The following is a 27,426-nucleotide window of genomic DNA, read 5'->3' as shown; positions in this document are numbered from 1 at the left end:
TTAGTTTTGACAAAACGGGAAGTGACAGCTGCGAACTGCCTTTTGGAATAACTAATGACCAAGAAGTGGAAAAACTGAAGTGGAAAAAGTGACTGTCAACCAATAATGTTTACTGCGAAAGAGACATATGTATGTATGTATGTATGTATGTATTAATTTTTCAACATGCATTTATAAGAAAGAATGTGATCATCAGGGCCAAGTCAGATCTCATTTATAGATTACCTCAAATGCATCTGTAAGCAGTCAGGTTGGGAATTCCTATAGTAGTGCATCATTGAAAGTACACATTACATCCAGGCAATAATTATGACCGCATGTCTTTTTGTTTGTTTGTTTGTTTGTTTTTGGTGCTCTTCTGGTGACCTGTGGTAGTTAAATTACTGAGGAAGTTTTGCTGCCTTTCTTGCACAAGATTTGTTGCATCACAAGAGCTTATAGAAAAAGACAAAACACAATTAAAAAAGACCTCCTTTGGCTTTCACAGATGGCAGCTGCCATCTGTGTGGTCTGAACAGCAGTTGTCTGTTGGAGCAGTCTGTCAGAACTCAGTCCAGGTCTAACAATCAAATGAAAATATAGCCAAACCACAGGAAACAAAACAAATGGTCATATTTATGTATACAAGAGAAATGAATTTAATTGCCACAAATTAATTTGTAGAAGTCTGAAGGGCTGGACCACCAGGGCAAATTAGGCTGTCAGGCCAGATTACAGATAACAGATTAAAGAAAAGTAGAAACAAGGAAAAACTGTGAATATTGGACGACTGATCACCTCCAGACTCAAACAGAAATGAAAAAATGTCTATTTGAAAAAGAAAAAAAATGTTATTTCTGCTGCTGCTGCTCCTGCCATTTGGGAGAGAGGCTAGAATGCCTCCACTTTTACCCTTCCAAGCCGCAGGCACCACCCGAAGGTCAACAGCTGCACCTGCGAGAACGAGTAAAATGAAAGAGCGAGAGGGTGGCGAGGATGAACGAGAGAAAGAGACAGGGTGACAGAAGGTCTCGCACACGGAGGGAAAAGGTGGTGCCTTACACCGCTGACATAACAGCAGCGATGGCACAAACTTATTTATATAAGGTGAAGAAGGAAGAGCCTGAAAAGAGGAAAAAAAAAAGTCATGTACTGCGAGACAAGTTCAACACACTCAGGTTGCTTGGCTTCACTTGGGTGACCAATCACAGGCCAGCTGAACACATATTTGGAAGACATGCAGTGTGTCAGGGGTCGCAGTGAGTGAGAGGGCAGGGAAGCTGAGTCATCTCAGGGGGGGGGGGCTTGGGTGGATGTGCTCCTCTGCTGCTGATGGGTTGAAGACATAAAGAAATGGCGCCGCATCATCAGGGCCGCAGAACGCGCCACCCCACCCTCCCTCTGCCCCCGCCAGGAGGACATCCAGTCCGAAGGCTGCAGAGCCAGGGCAGTCAAAACTGTGAAAGACGTTTCCCATCCAGGCCACGGCTTGTTCTGCGGTCGGGGAGAAGAATGGTTTCTTCCCTCAGGCCATCGACGCCCTGAAAAAACTCTCACGAGTTCCGCCGCGCTGTTGTTCCTGCTGGCACAGTGTTGTTTCTATTGCACTCCGCACCCTTTGGCCAGAATCCCAGGCCCAAAAAAAAATACGCTACTGACTGATCTTGGTGTCAGACCAGCGGAGTCGTTTGCTAAAAATGAATGATTAACTTGTTCACTTGTTAATTTATTCATTAACAAAAGCATAAGAACGGAAGGGAAATTGCATAAGTATGATGCAATTTCTGTTCCTAAACCCTCACGCAGCAGCTTGTGCCACTGTGGCAGCAGAGACACACCTTTCTGCAGGGCGCAATTCATTTCAAGCTTCACGAGCGTATGAGTCAAAATCTTTCATTCAACTCTTGAAATACAACAGATGTCACTAAATGCAAATGTTTAAATTGCTTGAATATTTTTCTTCATTCAGGGGAGTGATTTTCACTTGACGTGAAATTGGTCTGGAATGGCGTTGGCATAGTCGTGCAGTTCTTCTCAGGCATAGACATTTAGGTGCAAATTACTCAGTGAAAGTGACTTGGATGGGGGGGAAAGGATCTCAAAGTGTATCCGTGTTTTCCGTCTGCCAACGTAACTGAAATTTATTGAGGAAAATTACCTCTTTTTTAAAGACTTGCGTAGTGGCCGCATGGTGGGTTGATGTAATCTTTTCACACATTTGAGGTCAATAAAGTGCATATAGTGTGCCTTTTACTTTACTTTACCATGGATCCTGCAGAAGATGGGGCTATTGTTCCTGGGGTCCAAGCCTGTCGGCCTTTTAACTATGTGAAGATGTAGCCAACTGGATTAGCATGGCATGATCATGGTATCATGAGAACCACCACTAACAGAGCAGTAAAACACTGAAGGTAGAGTCTTGATTTAAATGATATACATTAAAGAAGGAGTTGATGAACTGATACCACATAACTGATAGCTTCAGGATTTGAGAAGAAAGATATTGTTTGCATGAAAGCCTGCAGACATGGAACCAGTGCTGCTGGTTAGTATCGTTTTTCTACCCCTTTGTCCATTCATGGGAATACACAATTAATCTTGTGCTTTGAATATTTTGCTGTCTTCTTCAATTTGTAATTTAGTGTAAATTGCTTATGTGTGTTAATGCACGCCACTATTTTCCTCAACACTGATCCCTCTCATGCATGGTTGCAATGCTGACATTTTGAAACTGCTGTTTGATTTGGTTTTTCTCCCCGTTGATCCCAAAACTGCTGAGCCAACTGCTGGGCCTAGTGTTTGACCCTCACTGACATGTGTACTCATAAGGAAAGTCTAAAGTCTTTCAGCGCTTATAAACATGACACCAGGCGGGTTTTTAGTCACAAGTCAAAGTGCAATGTTTGCAATATGTACAATTGTACAAAATTTGAACATTTCAGGAAAAACTTACCAGTGACATTTTAGGAGCACATTTTGGGAAGGTAAAACATAATGACAGTTGGGTACATGTACAAATAAACCATCACAAGAAACTTTATTGCTGCCTCATTGCGTAAAATATTCAAAAATGAGTGAATAAACTACATCTTATGCAGAGACGGGCTGCTTTAATGATTCGTTGAAAGGCTCTAATAGCTAGTCATATAAACAAATTAAATACGTATTCCAATTTTATATTAATATATTTTTAAATTCCTATCAGGTGATTCATTCGGATAAACAAAGGTTTTAAAGTTTTACTCTATTGCTTTTCTCTCTTTTTTTTTTTTTATCTCAATTCATATTTTCCGGTAAAGTGTAATTATATGGAAACTCTTACCAAAGAAGTGTGACTTTTGTATACATGCAACACTAGCAACAAGCTGTAAGCCTCAACCTTTATTCTATACCCTGCACATGAGAGCTGTGTATAGCTGAGGTATTGAATGAAGTCGGGAGTGTGTGCACTCGAGATGCACCCCGAGCCCCCCCGCAGAGTCGACATAAGTAGTACTGCGCAACACATGACAAATCCTGCTTTTACCTATTTCACACGTTGTGGAGACCGTGTGAACAAAATTCTAAATCAACACTTAGCATTTAAACTCTACATGCGCAAACGTTACAACCACATCTAATGGTCTTTCCTCGCTTCAGCACTGTCAAGTTCCGGTGGTGTGTGTGTGTGTGTGTGTGTGTGCGTGCGTGCGTGCGTGTGTGTGTGTGTGTGCGTGTGTGTGTGTGGTGTGTTCAGGCGCTCAGTTGAAGGCTGGGTTGCGGGCTCCCGACAGGCTGCTGACAGGTGGGCTCTTGCCTTTGAGGAGGGTGAGGGAGAGGATGAAGAAGCACACGCTCATGACGCCCAGGATGATGACGCCCGAGATGAGAGCGCTGGTCACCGTGTTCATCTGGAAGGCTGGAGTTTTCAAATGAGCTGGGGCGCCGCCGTTAAAAGAGAGAAAGAGAAGGAGAGGAAATATTAGAACATTTCTCAAGGCGTAACCTGACCCTTTTAATGGACAAATTGTGATTTCCTGTTCCATTGTCTTTTTTCATGACTTTGTATTTTTACCAACATGTGTGTCCTATTTCTCTGTCGGCATGAATAAAACATTGAAATATTTTTTAGATGACTATTCTTTTTTTTTTATACAAGTACTATTTTAGATTAACGTGATGAGTGTACTGCTTAATTTATATGTACAGTATATACAAAAAAAGATGTACCCTCAAGTGTCTCTTATAAGGATCAGCAATGTTGATGTTGTTTGGCCGTTTGTCCTTCTCTTGCTTTTGTTAGTATGTTTGGTTGCAGACAGAACAAAGTTTCGATATAAATTACAATACGGTCCAGCCCGTAGTTGGGCCACCGCTGGTCTAGAACCTACTGTGTTGTTACGTGCGACTCATTAACTCCATTCATTTTTTAGAAAATGACATTTAAACATCTGTCCCCTTCAGTGATATAAACATGTTCATGTGAAACAGCGAGGACCAGCGACTAACTTGGAGTTCGATCGCAGACAACAGGCTTTCTGAACATTACTGGATTTTTAAAAAAAACATATATTTTTGACCCTGTCAGACACTTTTCTGCTCTTTATTTGTTGAAAATGAACAGCTCATCGACAGTGTTGGTCTTAGGCTGGCGTGCCAAATGGAATTTTTTGCCAAATTGGGGGAATTTATTACACCCATCCAACTGGGAAAGAGCCCAACTGGCTGCAGCTCAAGGCTCCCATTCTAATGTTGCGTCACAGTGAGAGAACACTGAGAGGCAACATTAGAATGGGAGTGATCTGTAGCTTTTTTAATTTTATTTGCTAAATCCAGAAAAAGATATTTTAATGATTACTGGGAAAAAGTTTTTCAGTGTTTTTTGATAAAATAGCTGCTCCTGCTCAATCCAGGCACATCTCTCAGGACAGCTGCATTTCTGTGACCTTCAAAGCTCATTAGTTGACAATGCTAAGTAACACCAAGTAAAATAATTTTGGCGAGAGCTTGGAGAGGTGACCGCGCAACATTTCAGGTGTCTGAAAGAGAGGCATTGCACACAAAGCCATCCCTCTGCACAACGAGCAGACTGCGATGACTTACCCAGCTGAGAATTGTTGGTTGGTGTTTCATCTGTGGGAACAAAATTAAACAGTATTAAAAGTTCAAAAAAGGCCAAATGAAGCCTTCATGCTATATTCACACGTTTTGCTTTACACTGCTTTGTAAATATGCTTTAGTCCCAAAGAGATTTCTTCAATATTCATTTGTGAGCATGGTTAGTTTTTACACGCTCATAAAAAACAAAACAAAAAAACACTTTAAATTGTGGAGTGTTAAAGAGGACCCCAGCCCTTGAGGAATATCCCCACCATGAGTTTTAGGTCTGACTTTAGGTGGCTTTGATAAACTGAGTCAAGGAACAATTGCCGGCAATTGTTGGTTTTACAGAAAATATGAGGCTCATGGTCCTCTAATTATGGGGCAAAAGCAGCATGTGATTGCATAACATTCAGAGAAGGTGGTGTGAGTGCATAGAGAGTGTACCACTGCGAGTAATGATGGGCCCGGCAGTCAGGACAGCAGGGCCAGAGGCACCATTTGATCCTGTTTCCTCTGAGACGTCCCTTCTTTTCCTGCTGCCGCAGATCTGTTCAAAAACAAACAGACGGAGATTGAAATGTACTGAGGGTCGTTACACCTTGCCATAATCAACGGTCATAAAGCAAGTCAGTGAAAGGCCTAATTACATTATAGATTTTATACCTTATATTTCCTCAATTACTTGGAAAAAGTTCTGTTTTTTTGTTGTCATATTTCATTTATGAGTGATTTTACTTTAGTATGCAAGCATCTCTTGGTAAGATTCACAGTAAACAGTGCATGTTACTGTTCATTTTTGTTAATATTTATTTACTTTCTGTTAAATACAAGAAAACAACCTGAACCTTTGCTAAATCATGCAGCTGCTGTGCGCTAACAACGTTTGCAACATTATTAGAAGCTCCCAGCAGCTGACGGAAAATAGTCATTAAATCAAAGTGCAAATGCATGAGTTGGCAAACCATCAGCTACTTAGGCCACGTCTGAAGAGGAGCAAATATCTTTCGAAATGGTTAATTCCCTCTTTCATTAAAACAATGAAGAAGGTTTAAACTAGCAAGCATCTTCGTCAGTTAAAACTACACTTTGAATTAAAGGGAAAAATAACTTTTTGTGACACAAAATGCTTTTTTGAGTTTTAGCACATCACTATGATTACACCTTATTAAGCCTTACAGAGAGGCCCATCTCGTCTTTAATTAGAGACCCACCATCTATCGTACATAATTCTTCTCTAGACCAATCCACCAAATCTTTAATTCCATTTAAGGTTTTCAAAGATTAGAAAATGTGTTATATTCAAGAAATTTGAATATAATGAATCACATTAATCAGAGACGTGCTGAGGGCTTTGTGTCCTTTACTGTAGCCCACTACAATGCAGGAAATGCCAAATGCATGCTTTATTTCAAAAAAATGAAAATATGCTTTACTTTGGAATATAATGTAATAGTAACAGCATTCAAGCCCTCAATTTCTTTTTTTTTCTTTTTTCTTTACAAATGGCAGCGGAAACTAAAGCAACATGGTAGCCCTCGCTGGAGTTATATAAATAGGTCCAAATAAGTCTGGATCTATCTGTTCACTTCATTTGTTAATATCATTGTCATTTTATGAAGTAAAATTGAGATGTTTTTCAGTAAGAGAGAGAGAGAGAGATGGGTGATGAGTGTTCACATTTGATTTCATGTTTACATGTTTGTAACCACTAAAAGTTTTGGTGTCATGTGTGAAGGCGTCAGTCTCACTGGCATTAGCAAAGGGCAGTCGTCTGCTCGACACAGCTTGGTGACACAGTGGAGGAAGACGGTGGACATTTTCTGGTTCTTATGCTTCACAAAGCGGAACACTTCAAAGGCGAAGCGACCCATCTGGCTCTTCCCGTTTTCAAAGACAGTCGTCTGGGGGTCTTTCTCACAGCTTCTCACAAAGAGAATAAGTAAAGGGAAAAAAAAGAACAGAGTAAAGCGAAAAAAATAATGCAAGGATTCCACAGATTAAAGAGTAGGTTTTAGAATTGGTTTACCTGAAGAAAAGATCGTAGCGAAGGTCATCGTTGGGGTTTCCAGAGGGTGTGGTGTAGCAGTAGTCCATCAGAATGTTCCACCTGTTTTAGATTAAGAAGCAAAAAATATGCATTGGCTCAAATTATGTAAAACATAATAATTATATAGCTGCCATGTTGATTAGTATAACAGAACATTGTGTTATTGTTATCTAACCATCATTCCACAGTTTAAAAGAAGAAATTCTAAGGGGTTGTGTTGTAAACAATGAAAATGTAGTAACACAAAAAAAACCTCTGTTCTTTTCAAGCCACAATATTGGGCGGGTGACATTTATCAGAAAAACAACAAGCATCATCGGAACAAATGTCGACACATCAAACTTTTTTTCCCCCATCAACAAAGGCATACAGTGTTTTATTTTTTGTTTCCTCACATCCATTTTCAACAAAACTCTTGCTGCAAAAGCATTGCCCCAATTCATAATGCCACTTCAGGCTCGCTTCAACCCAGTTCTGCACTGCATCGACCAGAAAAAGCTAGGATGCGATAAGCCTTATATTAACATCACTCCAGGACTGCTGCCCACTTCTTTTGAACCCATTTGAGATGAACAAAGCTTGATGTGTTTATGGAAAAACATTTTAGTTAGTTAGTGTGAAAGTCAAGTTATCCATGTGCCAATTATTCAAGCAGATGAGCGGACGTTCATCTGAATGGCCGGTGATTGACTGGATGAGACGGTGAAAGATAAACTGCGGGTGAGTCTCAGAGCATTCCGTCCTCAGAGAAATCTTTCCTCCAATCTATTTCTCAAGTAAGCAAGATTATCTGCACGCTATATGGGAGACTTCTGAAGACTCTGAGAAAGGTAACTTTCCTGGCGAATAAAGCATATAGGCGCTAGCTCTGGAACCTTTGTCTGTGCTGCTTCAAGAGGCATTTCAAGTAGTCTAGCACCTTGGAAAGTTGAGGCAAACTAATAGGGAACTCATTTATAACTGTTGTTGCGCAGTGAGATCACATTAGAATTTCGAATCTCCAGATAGATCACAGTGCTTTGTGTTCGGGCTGTTGGTGTCAGATGGGGAAAGCAGCAGACCTGACCAGACACACAAATATGGGCAAGGATGGCTTTTACACAGCATTAACTTCCATGTTGATATTTTCAAATCAAACAAGATAAGGGTTAGCAGACAGTTCAAGGCTGGGCTCAAAGGCTCAGCCAGAAATGAGATCAAAGACAGATTTACATTTGGCCTCACATCAGCTTTTCGTGCCGACCTGCCTTCCCTGTACTTTCCAGAGTCAACATCCTGGCTGAATGTCTGAATTAATAGTGGTCAGCCTAATTTGATTTCACTGGTCTCGGTAAATTAAAAGCTTCCAGTTTGAGGCACATGCTAACATTGACGGCATACCTCCTGTCCAGGTTATTAGCTTTCACAGCTGCAAACACCCGCGTCTTCAGGGTCAGACCTGCCATGGGGATGGACAGCTGCTGAATGTACGATGAGTCCTGCAGGGTATTTCAGGGTATTAGTAACACTTCCCAACCTTTTCCTTTCATCTCTACCAGTGTGAGCTGTACATTTTCACTTCGGCACAAGAGTCCCTGTGGATATTACCCGTAGAATCACATGGGCTGGTATTAGGGAGCAGTTCATTTTTGTGTGCGGCAAGGTTTGAATTGAAAGTGTAAAGGTGTAAAATTAAATCGAAGACAATACCGTCACTCTCTCCATAAGCTACTTAAAAGGCTTTCCGAGCATCGTCAATGTCTCTGGGGTACATAATCACTCGAGCAAATCATTGGAGTTGCCAATGCAAATTGTGCAGATTAGCAAAACAAAGCTCGAGAGCTTTTATACGCTCCTTACAGCAAACTCACGACACGCAGCTTCGGTAGAACATCTCTATCCACTATGCAACAGTCTCAGCTCTGAGCTACAGGGGAAAAACACATATAGAGACTCAACAATGACATGAACTCACATTGTAAAGCAGTAGGTTCAACGTGCTGATGAAAGTACCATTGCTGTCCTTCACTGAGATTGCAGCAGCTGACCTTTAAGACAGACAATAAAGATCTGAGCATATATAATGTTTTGGTGGGTGTGGCTTGGCATTTTCCTTGAATATCTGATATTTGAATTTTGAAATTTACAGTGTTTGTCAAGATGGAAAAAACACTGAATTTCCAGCTTCAGCATATGGCACGAGAAGGGATGTGGGATTTCACATGTAAACTCATCGGAAATTACTTGTAGTTATTGTGCTTTGTCATAACAGCTGTTATATACCTTGTACAATTACAACTATCACAACTGTAGGTTGCAGGTATTTATTTTTGTATCCCAGTGTTAGTAAAAGCAGTAGGCTAACTCTAAAATAAGCTAAATCAAACACCTTTTTTTTGACCTTCCAAGCACTGTAAAGAGTAGCAAAAATGTCTGGAAGAAGCTTATTATTTTCATTGTTTTGTTCAGAATTAATAGTTATGTTAGGTTGTTGCAAAAAGACACACTAAAATATTGCACTTTGTCAGTGCAGTGCGGATTGCACTTAAATACTGTTGCTTTGCACATATAATTAATCGCACAATTAGACAAGAATTAATGCAAAACAATCCACGTTGTATAATTGCTGGTGTGCCAGGTGGCCTCCTCGATTGGTTTGGTCGGGTTCACCATGAACACCTCTTCTCTTCTCAGCTGCGCAGAAAGCCACTGAACAAATTCTGAGATTTGGGATCTATCTGATCACTATTTCCAATAGCATTTTCAATATGATACATGCAATAAATTTGCTGCAACGTGTGTGAGACTCACGAGGCCAGCTGTGTGTTGTTGACCAGGTACTCCAATGGGTAACTGCAGCTGAACTTGTACAGCAGGCCGGGCAGGTAACTGATGATGGCAGGTGGATCCGGTGTGTCGATATACCCTGATATGTTCCCAATCTGCACCAGCGAAAGGTTCCCGTAGGCATTCGGCCCCTGGGCTGTTGAGACCTGCAGGGGAACGTCATCAGTGTGGGTAACTGTGCTCCCAGCATGCAAACCTTACCGCCGTTATCTCGTGGAGGACCCTCGGCCCCGGCGTCGAGCATACTAATGCGCCGGACTAATCCTCAACTCAATCCCTCCGTATCTGAGGACGGACCCTCCAGAAACTGTTGCGCTTCAGAGAGAGTGCACAGCCGCGAGGTGGCTCACCCAAAGAGAGATTCACTTTAGACTCTGCCGTCTGAATTGTTATTCAATCGCCATCCTGACAGGGTCTCTCAGCGCCCAGCTGCGGCACTCTTTGCAGAGATGAAAGGCAGCGAACTTTTCCCATGAAGTCACAAACGCACCCTGTCAGCATTGAAATTTGTCGGCAACACGCGTCACACTTGATCTGCGCTCAACAAGTTGGTCCTTGCTCAGATTTTTTTCTATTCCTTACATTTCCTACCTCAAGCTCAACCAACATCAATGACTGGTATTGTCAGTGCGATATGTTTTTTTTTTCCATTTACCACCAGGGAATTGCCGCAGGACTCCAGCGTCGCCAGGCTTATACTAAAAATCACAACAGTAGGAAAGGTGTTATTGTTGATGAATCCTCTGCAGTGAGCGTCCCCGTGGCGTCCATTTAGGGCCAGGTCGGTGTCGGTGTATCCGGAGAAGAGGACGGGGCAGAAGTTGATCTTGAGGGTGATGGTCTGCACTCCGCAGTAGACACTGATGTCCCTCTCAGCTGCAAAAGGGCAAACGGACATTTACGTTTAGTGATTCATAGCTGCAGCTGCGATGAATGATGTGCTTTGCTTCCTTACCGGGGAAGCGGCTGTGGAAATTGCCATCGCAGTTGTATCCATTGAACTGAGCGCCGGCTGACAAGACCTTACTTAACAGTAAAAGAATAGAAAGTGTATGTTCCATTTCAGCGCCTGGGAGGAAGAAAAGATTTCTATGTTAGGGATGCTTTTAAGTGTGTGGAGGAAATGTGAAAGTTGGGAATAAGAAGGAAGAGTTTGCCTTAATGGCAGTGAAATGAGAAAAAAGCTGTCACTTTACTTTTTTTTTTTGTTGCCTAGAGAGGAACATTTTTTATATACCTGCAAAAGTGACCAACTTCAAACCTGCAATTTCCGTACCATTCGTGGAAAAAGGTGCTTGATTGCTGGGTAAATCTTTTTCTCCAGTTAAAATACACAATAATTACCTAATTTCTTAAATAAATTGGCATTTTACAAAAGCATTTTCACTGCATATAGTCTCATGATGTGATAATAAAATAAAATGCCATCTACCGCTGCTGGAGTAGATGTGGAACCACTTACCCCGGTGCCTGAAAGCCAGCGAGTCAGCGGTTCTCCATAAGCGAGGGACAGATGATGAAATGGTCGGCACCGCATCCCTACCCGACAACTAGAAACTGGACTCATGAGCAGGGGGGTCGGTGGGCTGGGGGGTGGGAAAAGAGGATCCCGCGTATAAGAGATTCATTATTTCAACATGTCAACAAAAAAAAAGGGCTGTCCGGAGCAAACATGGGAAAATCCATCAAATATGAATGTGTTATACAAATCCTTTTCACGTCGGCAGAAACATGAGCAGGTTTTGAAGTTTCCCACTCATATCCTTTTGGCCCAATCCGGCCATGTCACCGCTCACAAATGGTTTGACGCCGCATGAGGTCCAGCGGCAGAAGAGGAGGGGGTGGAATTATCTTTTCATCGCTCCAGTGGAACCTCACCTGCTGACTGAGCTCTTCCATTCTCCCCCCGGCCCGGTCGAGGAGTGCAGGGCCCAGCACGCGGGCCCTTGGCTCCGGGAGTCCACGCTTTTCATGCTTTGTGTTGAAGGGGTCCTCAGTCAGCACAGCAGCAGGTGCTCTGCTCCGCGGGGCTGCCGAGTGCTGCCTCACCCACAAATTTGGTTACGCAGGACCCATAAAAAAGAGTGAGGGGGAAAAAGGAGGCAGAGTTCACCGAGTTTTTAAGGATTATCTGCACCGCACAGCTCCGCCATCCATATTGATAGCAGCATATGCGGTGGATTGGCGCTCAGAGCGCACCAGATGGAGACCAAGTTGGCGTTTTGTGAATACACAATGTGAGAACGCTCAACTTCAGACAAACATTCCACTTTTGGGCCAACGACAAAAAGAGAAACTATTGTTTGGCTTCTGTTTTTAAACTCTTTCCAAAACTCACCCAAGTTTGTTTTTCTGACTCCAAAGCAGAGTGTCATCACTAAGATAATTTTCCTCTTGCTTCAATAAATCTCCCCAACAATCTGGCCTGCATCGGCTTTCATCACGATTGTGGTCGAGAGCGCGGTTGTTGACACAACACCTTTTGGTCCCATTCACCCGAGAGTCAATGAGCTGAAACGTCACCTTACCTTCTTTCTCGTGCCCGATCAGAGGGCTCTTGGCTGCTCGTCACTTTTGAAAAAGCTCCAAGAAACAAAAATAAAACTATTGTATGCCACTTCCATTTTCCAATTGTGTTAAAGGCAACACATCCATCGAACTTCTATCCATCAGGGCTGCATGCCCACAGCTCGAGAAGTTCGGGCCGTGTCACGCTCACAAGGAAAATGAGCGCTGAAGTTCTGGGGAATCTATTTATTTCTTCTTATTTCTAAAGACGACTTTGATATACCAATCGTAATTATAAGAAGCCTGGCAAGAAAACTGGAGTTTGCTTCACGATGGGCCGATAGCCATCTAGAGTGCCTTCGTAAGTCAATTACCCAGAGCCCATTATACCACTCTGTATGCCTGATGGTTAAATCCAGTCGCTCTTATCAGGCGCGCAGGGTCCTAATCCATACAAGGAGGAACCTAGAGGCTAAAGACATCGTTTTGGAACTTCTCATCACCCTGTGAAAACACACAATGTCAAATTGCATCACTCGGTTTGACTGGTGGTGACAGAGTGACTAATCCTGAAACAGTGAGTGAATGCAAAGCTTTCCACTTGCCATTTGAAATGTGCTAATCGCTGGTCATGCTATTGAATGTGAACGGCACAGAAATATAGAAATGAAATGTTCCGTTTGCCGGTGGATTAACATCCTGTATGGAGGTTAGTCAGCAACCTGTTGACAGCGATCACAAGCTGTACCTGGAGACAGACAGGACATTTCATTTATTATTCTATGCCACTGATGGCTGTTTATGGCATTCAATATTTATTTTCTTTGCCAGTTTATATATGATAGTGTCATTGGTGTCTTTGCACCCCATCTTAGAAATCAGGTAAATATTACTCCAAAGTTTGAAAATTTCAAGTAACATTTACCAACCTGTCTGTTTATTTGGGACATGGATAAAGTATTCTTATCCTCATGGACCAGATTTTCTCCAGGTCTGTACTATTTACAAATGGCAATAGCTACTGGTGGCTACAGCTTTGCAAAGTTCGTGTATGAGAGATTGCAGCAGTTTATTTCTGATGGTTTTATGAAGAGTTTGAAATCATTGAAATTATCATTTCTTTAGGTTATATGCAGTGACTTCCTGTTGTTTTTGGAGATGAAGATTTGAACCATTGTCTTGAATTTTAAGAAGGAAATTAATGATCTTACAACTTGTGTATTGTAATACATTTCTATATAAATATGAATAGTTTTTGGTGGACAATGACCTGTATATGGATTATATATGACTTTGACTTTCTTTTGTTGTTTAAAACTGAAAAATATTAAAGGATCAGAATTTTAAAAAAAACTTTTTTTTATTCCACAATTTATTTCATAGTGCACTCGTTGAAGTATTTTAATGAGAGCACTATAAAAGGTTAGTGTACAGAAGTCCTATTTGTATGTCTATTCCACAATAACAGTTTATCAAAATGACAGTTGAGTCTCAATGAAGTAAGCAAAGTGTTAAATAGATGCTTTCTAATGCGGTCATTTGAAATGGAACCCAGCCCTAAAGTTGTGCAGGCGGTTGTATGAGGCCATGAGCTATTTTGTCCCTCGTCAGAGTGACACCTTAATTTGAAAAAGATGACACTGACAAGTGTCATACTGGCTGTCCAGCCACCAACTCATTTGTTATTCAGGAGGTGCCGTCTTGATCTTCAGCACCCTGCCACAGCAGCACTAGAAAACCAGACAACTTGTCTAGGATTTTCTTTTTCACATTTCGAATGACTTGTTTTTCGAATCTGAGCATAAAGAATGTGGTCTTCCAAAACATAACACAACAAACAACTAATTTGATTCTAAAATAACATATTTTTCTATCAATCTGTCTGTCTGTCTGTCTGTCTGTCGATCTATCTGATTCTTTCATTTGAACAATGTTTCCAAAAATAGGCTTAAATTAAGTACTTCTGATTGTAATAATAATAATAATAATAATAATAATAATAATAATGATAATGATAATGATAATAATGATAATAATAATAATAATAATAATAATAATAATAATAATAATAATAATAGCTGCTTTCTTTTAATCATTGAAATTCCCATTAGGAAATTCAAGGATTCAATTATTCAGCGTGATGTAAAACTGAAATCATCTTTACTTTCATAATGTATTAAACTAAATGTTGACGTAACAATCTTTGCTTGTCATACATTTCAAAAATATATGTGCATATATGATCATAAAATTGACCAAGAGGTAGATGTAATTCACAGTGCAAAAAACCCCTCCTGCTCATACAGTATGTTCCGTTGGAGCTTGTATTAATTGGACGTGACTTAAAGAATGCATTGTCACAGTTTGTAACTTGATTAGGTATCTACACATTGGATGAAAATATTAGTAGGTCAAATGTATCGTTGTCTAATGCATAAGGTCAAGGAGACAGTTGTCCCCATTTTTTTTTAACCCACTGTATTTGGCTAGGAAAAAACTAGCCGCGATCTCTGTGAGCAGAAAAAAGATCTGAGGCTCCTTTATCTGCAGTGAAATTAATCTAGACTGGTTTCCATCACACCGAGCTTTCTTCAGCAGCTTGATTGGCACACAAATAATTTTGCGTCTTTGAAAAAATGAAACTGAAGATCTCTCAGCTTTTGTTAGCTAAAATGTCATCACTTGGCACTCATACAAGCAGCCAGGTCTTTGCATCATTCTCTGTGTCCCTCAGAGAGTATCCTTGTATAAGCTTCTCTCCCCCCGTAGACATGGCCATTATATAGATGTGAAACATTTTTCAGAGGATGCATTCGATATGGATTTAGAGAAGAAAAACGAGGCTGTGAGTAAGTTATATTTTCACACATGCAAACAAAAGCCCAGCGCCTTATAAAACCTTATACCAGAGCTACAATTTTTAAATAAAATTATGAAATGCATGAAAAGGTGCATAAGCGTAGGATGCTTTTTTCTCAATACGACTCTGAGACTCACCACAGAACCCAAATATCTCCTTTGCAGAGGACAAAGGAGATATTCACTGCAGAATTTACAGCAGATGGCTCAAGACTCTTCTCAGTGAGGAAAGGACTTTTTTTTGTGAGGTGTGCAGCATCTCCCTGCATCATTTTGGGCTCTCCCCTACAGTTCAGAGAAACCTGACTTGCATGATTAAGTGACTCTAAATGTCCCAGAGGTGTGAATGCGTATGGATGTTTTTTCTCACTAAGTTAACGCTGACTTGAGCTGGGAGACTGTCCAAGATGGATGCTGCCTCTTTATGAATGTCAACTAGTCTGGGAAAGGCTCCAACAACCCGCATGTCGTCTAGTCAGGAAATAGTCTGGTCTACCCAGCCTTATTGGAGAGGAAAAAAACACTGGAACAATTAACTAAAATTGTATTTTTGTATGTGTATGCGTTTTTACTTTGATTTTTATTCATTTCTCAATAATAATAATCAGAATTTTAAGATTTTTAGTGCGAACCAGTGTAAAGAAAACTCACTCTCGACGTATCCACTCGCTCCACTTTTCAGAGAGTGTGTGCTAAAGCATGCAGTCCTGGAAACCAGCCATTGGCACTCTCTCAGGTTAGTTACAACACCAGCCAGGTGTCTGTTCCACCCTCTGAGACCACCTTGTTTTTGCCTTCTTCCATCTAGAAGTCACAACAAAGAATGCAGGGGGACCGCAAACAGGAGGCAAATATGTTGCTTTCTGGAATCTATAGAGGTTTGTTTGTTTGTTTGTTTGTTTATTTGTTTGTTTTGAAGATTAGTAATTAGTAAGTATGTGTTGCTGCTCTACTGGAGTGCACAATAAAAAGAAGAACATGAAGTTACTTTATTGTTAACTTATAACTAAACACGAAAACAAAAAATTCTCTGTGCGTGAACTTCAATCATCTGAGGATCTGTGAGTAATTCCGGTTGTGCTGCGCTGTTATGGGGATGAGTTCCAGATTTTCATCAGTGCATTTGGTCGAAGACATCAACTTTATATTAATGTAGCCATCAACTCACGGGCCACTGTCTTTTGTGCCTCTTGCTAGTACCAGGTACAAACTGAATAATGAAGTTGTCAGTCTTTGTATTTTTATACACTGCCTTCTGGTCGGACGTGTTATGCGTTCAAAAATGTATAACTTGGATGTAACCAGTTCTTATTTGAGCTGCTGTTGCCTTTCTATGGTCTCCAACCAGTCAGCCCATTCTGACCTCTGACCCCTGACATCAACAATTCAATTTCCTCGACAAAAATGCTGCTCAAGTCTTTCAAACTCGCAGCGATGGTTGTGGAACATCCAAATCAGATCCTCCACATTCTGAGTCATATGAAGGATAAAATTGAATTTTAGACTCAGCTCAACAAGTTGTGGCTGCGGGCTCACAGGCCTGCAGGCTACTCCTGTGGTCCTCACGTAGAGCAACAATTATTTTTTTCCCCAAGAGTTCTTTGCCATTAGGTGCCATGTTGAAATTCTGGTGACCAGTACAACACCAATTTTAATACGCGTGGTCACCTTTCACACCTCAGACCTTGTAACACGAACAAGTCAAATGACACCGGGGAGACAAAAGGCTAATTGGATCCAGTTTGGACCTTTTCACTCAGGGGTTGTACTTACTTTTGTTGCCAGCGATTTAGACTTTTATCACTGTGTCTTGAGTCATTTATTTTTCTGTTTTACTGCTGCTACTGGCATCCAAAGCGTTGCATCACTGCCATCTTCAGTCGTAATTCATCCACCTCATTCTTTTCTCTTGTTTTGCAGCTAGCTACCTCATTTCACTTGACGGTAGTTCTACTCCCACTTAAGCTTTTATCAACTCTAATAGAATTTACAGTATTGCTACAATACCATATCTATCTATCTATCTATCTATCTATCTATCTATCTATCTATGTGTTTATTGTGTTCAACCAGGGTTCAGAAAAGACGCTGCACAATGTTATCTCGTTCTCACTCTTTCACTCTGCTCTGCCGCCACACACATCAACAGGCTTGATGAGACAATTGCCGAACTCTTAATCAGGCATTACATAACGATAACAGCACTTGTAACGCTGTAACATCGAACATTGCACATAACTGTACAGCGTTAGGTTTGCGTTGTTTTCAGACATAACAGTGTTGTCAACTAATTTTCACATTGGTTACTTGGTTACACTGCAACTAAGCTCGCAATTATTATGATGTCTCTGGATAAGATCCACTATACGTTCTGCAAAGACACCCTGGACACAACCCCTTTATCCTCAGGCAAAACTGGAGCATCACACTGATGAACAGACTGCACCTACTCCCACCCCCAAGCAAAAATTATATTCCCACATATGCTTTACTTTGCTGTAAATATTCACAACTCTCGTGCATCTCAGGTTGCCCCAAAATACATACCAAGTACATCTAATATTTAACATCTATGTTAAGTTAGTAAGTCAACTATAGATAAATGAGGTTATAAATTTGATCATCAACATCAAACAGAAAGATTGTTTAGTCGTAATGCAAATGAAAAAATATAAAAGACGTGAAAAATACTTGGAAAATTATTGAAGGAAAAATCTTCTTGAGGGGCTCTCTGTTTGCACATTCTGACCACTAGATGTCAGTAGTGTAGTACTGATAGGTAACAGTAGGAAAAGGGCCTTGAACATCTACAGGTTGCAACTGTTTGCCTTTTTTTTTAGCAGAACAAAATAAACAAAATGTAAACATTTTTGTTGTTGTTGTTTTTATTTCTCTAAATCAAAGTAGAATGCAAATTTCCGGTACATCACAGGCCTCTCAACCTGTATACTTGCTTGACTCAAAATGCAAAAGTAGCTCTTGAAATGTTATTTTATATGCTAAAAGACCAAATGATGTCCCGTGGTAGCCCTGCCTTTTTGTTGACATTGCCTGGGGTCAGGAAAAGGGCTGTCATTATGAAGGCAGTTTTGGAGACAATTCATTGGAGCCATAGGCTCAATGTGGAAAGTTAATTATTAACCATGCCTGAGGAAAGTTTTCTTTTGGCTAGTCCAAGAGTGGAACACAACAGAATTGCTGATCAGAATCTAAAAAGCAATAACAAATGAATTATTTACCCTGCAGGAAAATGTTGGTAAAGTTGATGTAACAGAAATGGCAGTTCATATGAAACATACACAACACATATTATTGTTGAATACATTTTGACTTTTTTGAGTTGAATTGAATGCTGGTATCTTCAATCAGATTTATATATAAATATTAGATAAAGCCATGTCTCAATAGCTGCAAGGGTTGTGTCTGGCTTTGGTGGAATATTTTAAGAGTTACAGGGTGCAAACAAATGGCGCTGGTCAGTGAGCTTCCCATTTGCGTCCGTGGTTACGCATAAGCTTGAGAGTGCGCAGTTGCCTTCTGTCCGTTGCCCTCACCGTGCAACGTGCGAGTGTTCTGGTCGTCAGATATCCTTTTCATCATTTTCTATTTGGCCTCCTGGTCCGTTTTTCAAAAACAATATTTACATTGCAGAATTCAACAGTCATTTTCTTTTGTCAATTATGAAACACGTGGGATTTTCGTTGAACTGTAACACCAAATATACAAATAGAATACATAATTACATATATTCACTCATATATCCGTTTTACATGCACTGTATGGCTCAGGCCTCGTCAGGAAATAGACACATCATGTTCCCCTTGAATATTCGCCCTCTTTCAAGTATTCCATTATTCTATGAACAAAATAATGGATATACTACTACCGCAAGGTTGCTTTGCTGCCAGAGAACACAGACGGACGATATGGGGAGGTTACAGATACGCCTATGCCGGAAACTATTTATAAGGTCTACAAAATAAAGGCTATATTGACTGTAATAACTAATGCTGCCTCAAACATATACTACTGTGCTGTGTATGGGGAGTGTGTTTGTTTTTATTTTTTTTCGTGGGTTTGTTCCTTTTTTCAAAGACGTTACATGTCGTGAGTGTTAGGGCGCGTAATACGACACAATGTTTGGCTGATTTTGTTGTGAAAATCACCCCCGGAAGTCGCTCCTATTTTTATTGTATCTGTTCAGTTACGGTATGTGATACGACTCTCAAAGGAGACGGAACTGTGGTCGTGCGGGTCCGACTGAACGACTTGGTTCGTATTTTGTAGTGACAAAATATTGAACGTTGATATTTCCGTTTCAGCTGGTGTCTTTTACTCGCAGATTAAGAGAAAATTTCTTCTTCATTAGTTAGCACACAGCTAGTCTTCAAGCAAAAACGTTAGCGCCTGGCGGTAGTCTTCTAATTTCCACCCTCTCTCTTTCTCTCTTGTCTCCAGTATTGTCAGGTTGCTCTGAGCCTCTGAAGCCCGACCAACACCGGCCACGAAAGCCAGACTGTTCTGCTGGACTTGGGACCGTTTCTGCTTCGGCGACTGTACATTTGATTCAATACAGGATGTCTGGACAGAGCATTACAGACAGGATAACCGCTGCTCAGCACAGCGTCACCGGGTCCGCGATATCCAAAACTGTGTGTAAGGCGACGACGCATGAAATAATGGGGCCAAAAAAGAAACACCTGGACTGTAAGTGTAATTTATCATTTGCCGATATATACACATAACACCTTTGATTTGGCTAGAAGTTATTCATTTCTCGTAATAGTTAAAAATCGACATGTGTATGATGTGTCGACAACAAGAGGCCTTCGCCCTCATCTAACACTCACGTTACGTCAACTTTAATTGATTGTCCTGTTCTAGTTCACTATCAAATCCTTTTAACGCGTGTTGTTTAGAGGATAACGTTAACAGGTTTTTATACAGTAGTCACTTTAACAGCGTTAGCGAAGCTTATTAGCTCTGCCAGGACTGGCCAGCGGTCTGCGAATGACTCGGACACTGTTTTAGCACTGGGGTACTTGCTAACGCTAATATGTTAACTATACACGAAGGCTCCAAGGATTCTTTTTTTCACGCTAAATTATTAATGCGGGACACGGTAGTTTGAGAATTACATAAATTACAATTATCAAGACATTTTGACGGAAGTTTTTTTTTTTTTTTTTTTTTAATATATATATATTTTTAAATGGTGTGGTTGCGTTCGAATCTCTACAAAAATATATATAACAGCATTAAGCATCGAGTCACCCGAACCACCAGTGATTCAAACTTTTAATGATCACGATTTTATCGTATGTTGTAATTGATAAGGTTGATGATGATATCGGAACTGACTCGGATCAAGTTGAATACACTACGCGCATATTTAAACCTAGCATTGAATTTAAAACCGTTAACCAAAAAAGTACACTCAGACTTAAGCGTATGAGCTCTTATGTTAACTGCATATTATGGTGACAGAGTTACATGTGAATTCGTCAAATTGAACATTTGTGACAGACCTCTTCTACTTTCATGGTCAGTGAATTCGGACACTTCATTGTTGTGTATTGTTCAGTATTCCTGGTGGCCATTGGATATTCCATTGCAAACCACGACATGGTTCTGTGCTTTCTAACATTGTCTCGTAAATAGTTACAAGTTTGAAGTGCCACAGCTCACTTTACCTTTGACACTATTTTGAGTCGGGTCAGTCAGTGTTTCGCCTTTTATTAAAAGCAAGGCTTTGCCTCGCTGGGGTAATTTTAACAGTTGTTCTGTTGTCGTCTATTCGGGGTGGTGTGACTCTTGAAATGAGGGCAATGCCTCGGATTCCTGACCTAGGAGATTTGCCTGATTTCCACCCCCCCCCCCCCCCCCCCCCGCACACACACACACACACATCTATCCCAGATGTCCAGAGTGCTGTGAGGTGCTCCTAAGTCAAACAGATCAGATGCAGACATTTCCTCATTTGTTTCCGGAGGTGGAACGATATTGACATTATTATCAGCAACAACAGTATATGACAGGAAGAAAAAAAATCCCTAAGCTGTTTAGCGGACATTGGACAAGGAATGACAAAAACATGTTCAAACCTCACAAAGGGAAGAATTAGGGGCACTCGGGTCAGTGGTATAAGTGATTTTTATTTACTTATTTTAAACGGTATGAGCTCAGCTTAGTGGAAGCTTGGTGACGTTTTAATGCAGCGGCATCTTCACTCACAAATCCGTTGTGCCAGTGAACCGGAATAGATGCTCTCTCAGCATTGTGCCACGTTTTATATTATTGACATTAATGTCTGATGTTAAGTTACAAACCTATCTCCTTACCAGTAATCAGAGTCAGTGGAAAATGAAATGATTGAGCTGTCAAGGTTTTTTTTTGTTTGTTTTTTTTGTATTTTTTAAATGAAAATGACGAGTGGCTTTATTCACACTAAACTCGATTGTTCAGTGTGATGCTCAGGCACGATTACTCACCCTACCCCCCTTTCCTTCCTGGTTTGCTTTCACATCAGTGAGATAATTCTATGCACAGGCATGCTTGCATAAGTACATAATCGAATACTCTGCGTGACGACGTTCACCGAGTTCTTTAGAAAACCACCAGTACTCCAGATGAAGAAGAAACCGGTCTTGAAACTGGTTTAAATTCGCTGGAGGTCGGAACCCCTGCACCTGTGTAGGGGACATCTGTGCCCTGTGAAGTTGACTCTACCAAAAGATGGAAACAACAAACACGTGGCTGACTTTCCAACTTCAGTATCGACTGTGTGTACGGCCACGCTTTGGTTTAAATGTGTGGGTCAGTCAAATGCCATGCGTTTCCTTGTTTGGGCACGCTTCATGTGTGCCCAGGCATGAATAGTTCCATATCTCATTAGTGTCTTGCTGGGGTCTGCTTGAAAAAAGGACCTCCTTTTTCCTCGCCCGAGCACAGCAGCCTTGTGTTCCTACTCATCAATTGCACTTGGCTTTGGGGTGAACATGGCTGGATCTTGTCCCTGATCTCTAGTGTGAAGCGACCTAACAGTTCAAAAGTGCACATAGCCAGTAGCCATGGAGTGATGTGCTACTCTAATTAAACAAGTTGGTTGACCAAATGAAGCACATTAATCCTAGCAACAGCGCAAGGTGGTCGTGAAAAACAACTGCCCTGGTATCCGTGTGGTTGTTCTTTGACCCCTGAAATCCAACGAAGGGTTGTTTTAAATGAAGTAAATCCCTATATGGTAACAAAGCATAATGGGCATCATTTTTCAGGCACGTCCTATTGTAGCAGTCAGATTTGGTTCTGTGGCGTTTTGAGGCCAGTTGGATGCCTTAAGGTCTTTGTCACATTCCTGGGGCTTTTCCTAAGCAGTTTTTATTTCATGGCAGTTTACATTTCCCTGGTGCTGGGCCAGTGACATGAATCTATGTGACTACATGACCCAAATTTTCATGACAAAAGGTAGGGTCCCGGGGCAAGAAAGGGCCGACTGTTTGATGAGCGACATGCATAGAAGCTCTTACTAACTTGTATCTGAGTCATTTGGGCAACTAATTTGCGAGTGTTCATCAGTCAGCCAGTGGCCTCCACGTTGCAGGGTTTCCGCTGACAGGCCAAAATGAAGGATTTTAATTCAGGCTTTCTTGTTGGTGGGGTTTCAAGTTCTGTTTCTGGAAACATCATTCTGAGCTTAATGCATCTTACATCATGCTACTCTTTTTTTTGGCTGTTGCCGGTACGCTAATTATCACAAACCTCCCCTTTTTGGACTGTGAGAATTCCACATGGAGCCCACATTTTGCTCCTCAGTGAAGTGCTACCATACGTTAATCTAGAGAGCCTCTGTCTAGCAGGGGTCTCACTTAGGTTTGAGTTATTTAAAGTGAGCCAAGGGTTTGCGCTGATTGGAGTTTCCTGAGCGGCCTGATATAGCCACAGCATGTCTTGCTGCCGTCTCTGTGTTCCTCCTGTCTGGATCGAAGGTGAGATATGGCCCTCTGCCCTGTCTGTTGCGTTTGCACTGGGCCACAGTTCACATTCTTTAACACAGTCACTCTAAACAAACTCCATCAAATAACTTTTAAGTGACTCTGGATTGCCAGGTGGGAGCCAACCAAATCAACCAGTGTTACCAACTCCAGCTTGGTTTTATATTAGTCAGAAATTGCTTCAGAGACCCTGACCACCGGCTGTGTTAAATGTAATTTATACTACATTGAGACAAATGTGATGAAATCATCAGCTTTCTTGGGTCGTATGTATTTAATAGTTGTACATTGATGGGGATTTTCCTACATTGAGAGTTGCCATTGAATTGTAGGTAGCCTTTCTCTCTCTCTCTTTTTTTCTTTAGTGCAATGGCCATTATGTAAGGTCCATCACACTTTAGTCCTGCTCAAAGGTCCCTCGAGATGGCCTGAACATATGAAGTCAGCAGCGGTTGTCGACCTCTGGTACTGCCTGGTTTGTAAGCATATCGTAATGATAACCACTGCTTCCCTGGGCAGGTCTCGTTACTTACATATATACTTACACGTTTTTATACGTCACACCTCAGGAAGCGTTTGCAGCCTTAAGTCTAACCAAGAGCTGAAGTTGCCTTGAGTCAGCTTTATGTGTCCCCCTTGTCCTACTAATTCATGGCTAGTGGGCTCACTGATGCCTTGTCATTATGGTGCATTGTATTTATAGCTGTCATTTTAGCACGATTGCAGCTTTGTCATCAAGTATGATGGCAGAGACATTGGAGGTGCAGCAGGAAAGACATTTAGAATGAAGCTTACAAACTCAAAATAGTATTTTAAAATGTGATCAAACCTAACAGGTGTCATGTATTTCTTTGTATGTCCACAGCAAAATGTAAACATTCCTATTAGAGTTGGAATGTTTACGAAGCAGCATACTCTGTAATTATACTATAGGCCTGTTTTGCAGTGCTGTTTTCCATCTACTTTCCCATTTACTGTTTAAGTGTTAACATTTAGATACTCAGAAATTAGTTGTTTTTTTTCCTGGATGGTAAAACTAGCACATTGACTATATCTTTGACCTTAAAGTGGAAAATTCCATTAGGAAATCAAGTCCCTGTTTTAAACTATGAGGTTGTGTGGTTGATCCCATCATAACACAGTAACTTGATCTGAATGGACAATACATTTCATTGTCCAGATTCATACATCAATAAAAACTTGCATCACATTGTTAGGAAGCATAATGAGTGAAACAGCTCTCTGCTGTTACGACAACTCCACACTGCTTCCTGCTCTCATACATCTTACACACCAGAATCACTGACTTGACGAGTAAAGCTCGAAACATTTGAAACACCTTTTGGAACAGATAGAAAATTCCCTTTAGGTGATAACACATGAAGAACTCTTAAGAAATGTTTCTCTTTTTGATAACTGTGCTTTCGGCATGAGATTTGATTAGATCAGTTGATTTAGCCACACCAAAGCAATATGAGTCAGAGCAGTGTTCCCGTTCATAATCAAAGTTCCAGTTCTGATTTATTAAAAATAATCAAATAAAATTTCAAAGAACTTTCATTAGCCTGCCGCTGTCTGTGTGGCTTCATAGTTTGAGTCCCACAAGTAAGACAGCAGAGACATTTTTATTATAAGGAGGACTGTTTTGTCTTCTTTTAGTCTTGTCAATATTATTGAAATGTGAATTTTGATGGAGACTCATACATTTAATTAGTCTCAGGTAAATTAAGCCATTACATGAATTGCATGCTAATGGCAAACATTTTGTTTTTCTGTTGTTACAGTGGTTCCATTTATAAAGTCTTTCTGTACATGCTTGAGTTGAAAACAGTCCAGCAGTCATACTAGAAAAATAGTAAACCCCCCCCCCCACCCCCCATCCGGTTTTTCCCCACTTTTCACACTTCCTTCCCGCTAGCTTTTCTCCTTTTTGCGCTGAAAGCAGGGCTGCATAAGAAGCATGTGACCGCTGAGGCATCAAGTGACAGCAGGCCTTTAATAGAGGGATGACGAGCGGTCCCGACAGCTGAGCTGAGCGCAGCCCGCTGTGCCTCTGAAAAGTCATGGGAGAAGGAGTAGCATGGCACGACCCGGCCGCCACAGTGCGCCTGCACACTCCACGCTCATGTGGCTCCCCGTTTGAACCTCAAGCTTCTCCATGCCAACTCGTAATTTAAGCATTGTTTGCGAGTAATTAGCCCTCCGCCTGTCCACAAAGGCCGCACACATGACCTTTGCCCTGTTGTCGCCTGTCTCCGGCTGGGTTCCTGCTGCCCCGTCTGACTCCTGCACTGCGGGGCTCCGTTTGTGCTTTGCTCAACACAAGTCATTTCCTGAGAAAGGAGGTGTTCCTGCACTTCCCGAATCGAGCCTCTGGAGTTTCAAGGGTAAACAGCAAAGAGGAAATCATTACATAACCCAACCCTTTCTCAGCGCAGAGGGAGTGGAAGCGATCAAATTCGATATGGGCAGCGTGGGGAAACGTTTGATGCGTCTCCCCGCAATTAGGCTGCTGATTGCCGGCATTCCAGCGGTCATGAAAATGTTGTAGTCAACTTATCTGAGAATCCCCGGCGACTTCCATTCCTCGGCCTTACCAAGTGAAGATTGCGAGGGCGTCACTCCGCTCCGACGCGCTGCCGTGCGGCAAAGTCGCTCACGCACCGGCAGCAAATGCCACGTCGCTTTTGTGGTTTCGTACCACAGATCTCTCATGTTGAAAGTCGGCGGTTGTTATTGGGTTGAGTCTCCCTGGTGGTCTGGAGATTTTTAATTCGGCAGTCGCTTTGAACCAACCTCATTTGATGTTTGTATTTTCTGAAGTGGTTAATAAACACACAGTAGAACCTATTGAACCTGACAGCCAGTAACAGCCAATAACCCGACAGTCATTAAATGCATCATCTCCACTGTTACTAGGTTACTAGTCCTACCATATGACTAATGTCCAATTTAAATTTTCAGGTCAAAGTCACCAGTCTGAACACTTGATTGCGATTACGTCACAAATATAAGGAGTTGACTTTTTCCCTCAACACTCTTCAAGATCTGGAGTATGCTGTTGCTGAATTACACAGTTTTAGTGCAAGATAAACACAGGTCCATCGCACCCACTCAAACTGTCAGTTCTTCTTTCACCTTGCGAAAATGAAGAAATGCATTTTAGTCGGAAGTTCCAAACTGGTATTCTAAAGAGAAACCCAAACCGTTGTCAGTACGTTGGGCTCTAAAAATATTTAACCTGCAAACTGCGTATTGAAAATGTCATCCAGGTCATGTTAAGGTAGAAGGGTTAAGTTGCGGCAACTGGTGATGTTCTTGCAATCTTGAAAATGTATCATTATTGCTATATAAAAATGCATATCACAATATACATATAACAGAAATGGAGTTGCAGTAGGTGGTGTGGAAACGTCCTGAAATACGTCTGCTGGCCACACACGTATTGAAAATGTATGTAGCCTCTTCCAGCCACAGATTGTGTTGGGGTTCTCCTTGCTTCTCGTTGTAGCATATTTATCGACAAGTGTTTTATATCAGACCATATAGCATGCAACATGTAATCGGGACACCAAGTCCACTTCCTGCAGTGCACACCCTGAGAAATTTAGCTGACAGAAAGTTTCAGTGTTGTATTTCAAAAGAAGTGTGGTAATGTCCTTTGAAATCTTGCTTAAGCTCTTGCAATTTCAGTTCCGTTTATAACCCAAGAAAGGGAAAAAAAAAACAGGGAAGTTGGTGGGGTCGGTGTACATTCCTTCACAAATCATTTCGCAGAAAAAGAGCAACAGTTGTTACAAACATTTAATATTACACCATCCACATTTTCATTTTAATGAGCTCTGAAAAAACTTTTTTTTTTTATTGTTGTCTTGGGCTCAGTTTTATTTATATTTCGATGTTTCTTGAAAGTCAATAATAAATGATTGTTTGTGCAAATATTTTTAGAAAGAATGTCGTATTCTTGGTTGACATCACATATCTTAGTTTGCTTTCTTTTGTTTTTTCAGAGATATTTAAAAAAAACTTGGCATAAGTTTTTTTTTTTTTTTTTTTTTTTTTTTAAATGTGACTTAAAGCTCGTATCTGAATTTTTTTTGTTCTGGGGTTATTTTTACACCTCCGTCTACGCAT

The 27,426-nt window shown here is 41.1% G+C and overlaps 2 protein-coding genes across 16 annotated transcripts in view; one reads left to right on the top strand and one right to left on the bottom strand.

The window, feature by feature from the left end:
* Positions 1 to 2,675: 2,675 nt before the first annotated feature.
* On the bottom strand, positions 2,676 to 10,995 carry zpld1a (zona pellucida-like domain containing 1a). The gene is made up of 10 exons (XM_076019706.1): positions 10,890 to 10,995; positions 10,590 to 10,810; positions 9,899 to 10,080; positions 9,063 to 9,135; positions 8,489 to 8,586; positions 7,088 to 7,168; positions 6,810 to 6,981; positions 5,506 to 5,608; positions 5,062 to 5,091; positions 2,676 to 3,895 (listed from the first exon to the last, which is right to left on the bottom strand). The coding sequence occupies exons 1-10, from the start codon at positions 10,993 to 10,995 to the stop codon at positions 3,720 to 3,722; spliced, it is 1,242 nt and encodes a 413-aa protein (XP_075875821.1). The 3' UTR covers positions 2,676 to 3,719.
* An 8,422-nt stretch (positions 10,996 to 19,417) lies between these two features.
* picalma (phosphatidylinositol binding clathrin assembly protein a) overlaps positions 19,418 to 27,426 on the top strand; it is a 28,693-nt gene continuing 20,684 nt past the window's right edge. For 14 of the 15 annotated variants that reach the window (XM_076020081.1, XM_076020079.1, XM_076020078.1 and 11 more), the window contains exons 1-2: positions 19,419 to 19,573; positions 19,760 to 20,008. In XM_076020081.1, coding sequence (XP_075876196.1) covers positions 19,879 to 20,008 — 130 coding nt within the window. In that variant the 5' untranslated portion in view covers positions 19,419 to 19,573; positions 19,760 to 19,878. Of the gene's footprint in view, positions 19,574 to 19,759; positions 20,009 to 27,426 lie in introns of all 15 variants that reach the window. The other variant, XM_076020068.1, reaches the window with a different exon arrangement.

Source organism: Nelusetta ayraudi, unplaced genomic scaffold, assembly GCF_046127955.1.
Source record: "Nelusetta ayraudi isolate G7.1 ecotype Tasmania unplaced genomic scaffold, CSIRO-AGI_Nayr_v1 ptg000011l, whole genome shotgun sequence".
Classification (NCBI taxonomy): domain Eukaryota; kingdom Metazoa; phylum Chordata; class Actinopteri; order Tetraodontiformes; family Monacanthidae; genus Nelusetta; species Nelusetta ayraudi.
This window is presented reverse-complemented; position numbering and strand designations above follow the sequence as displayed.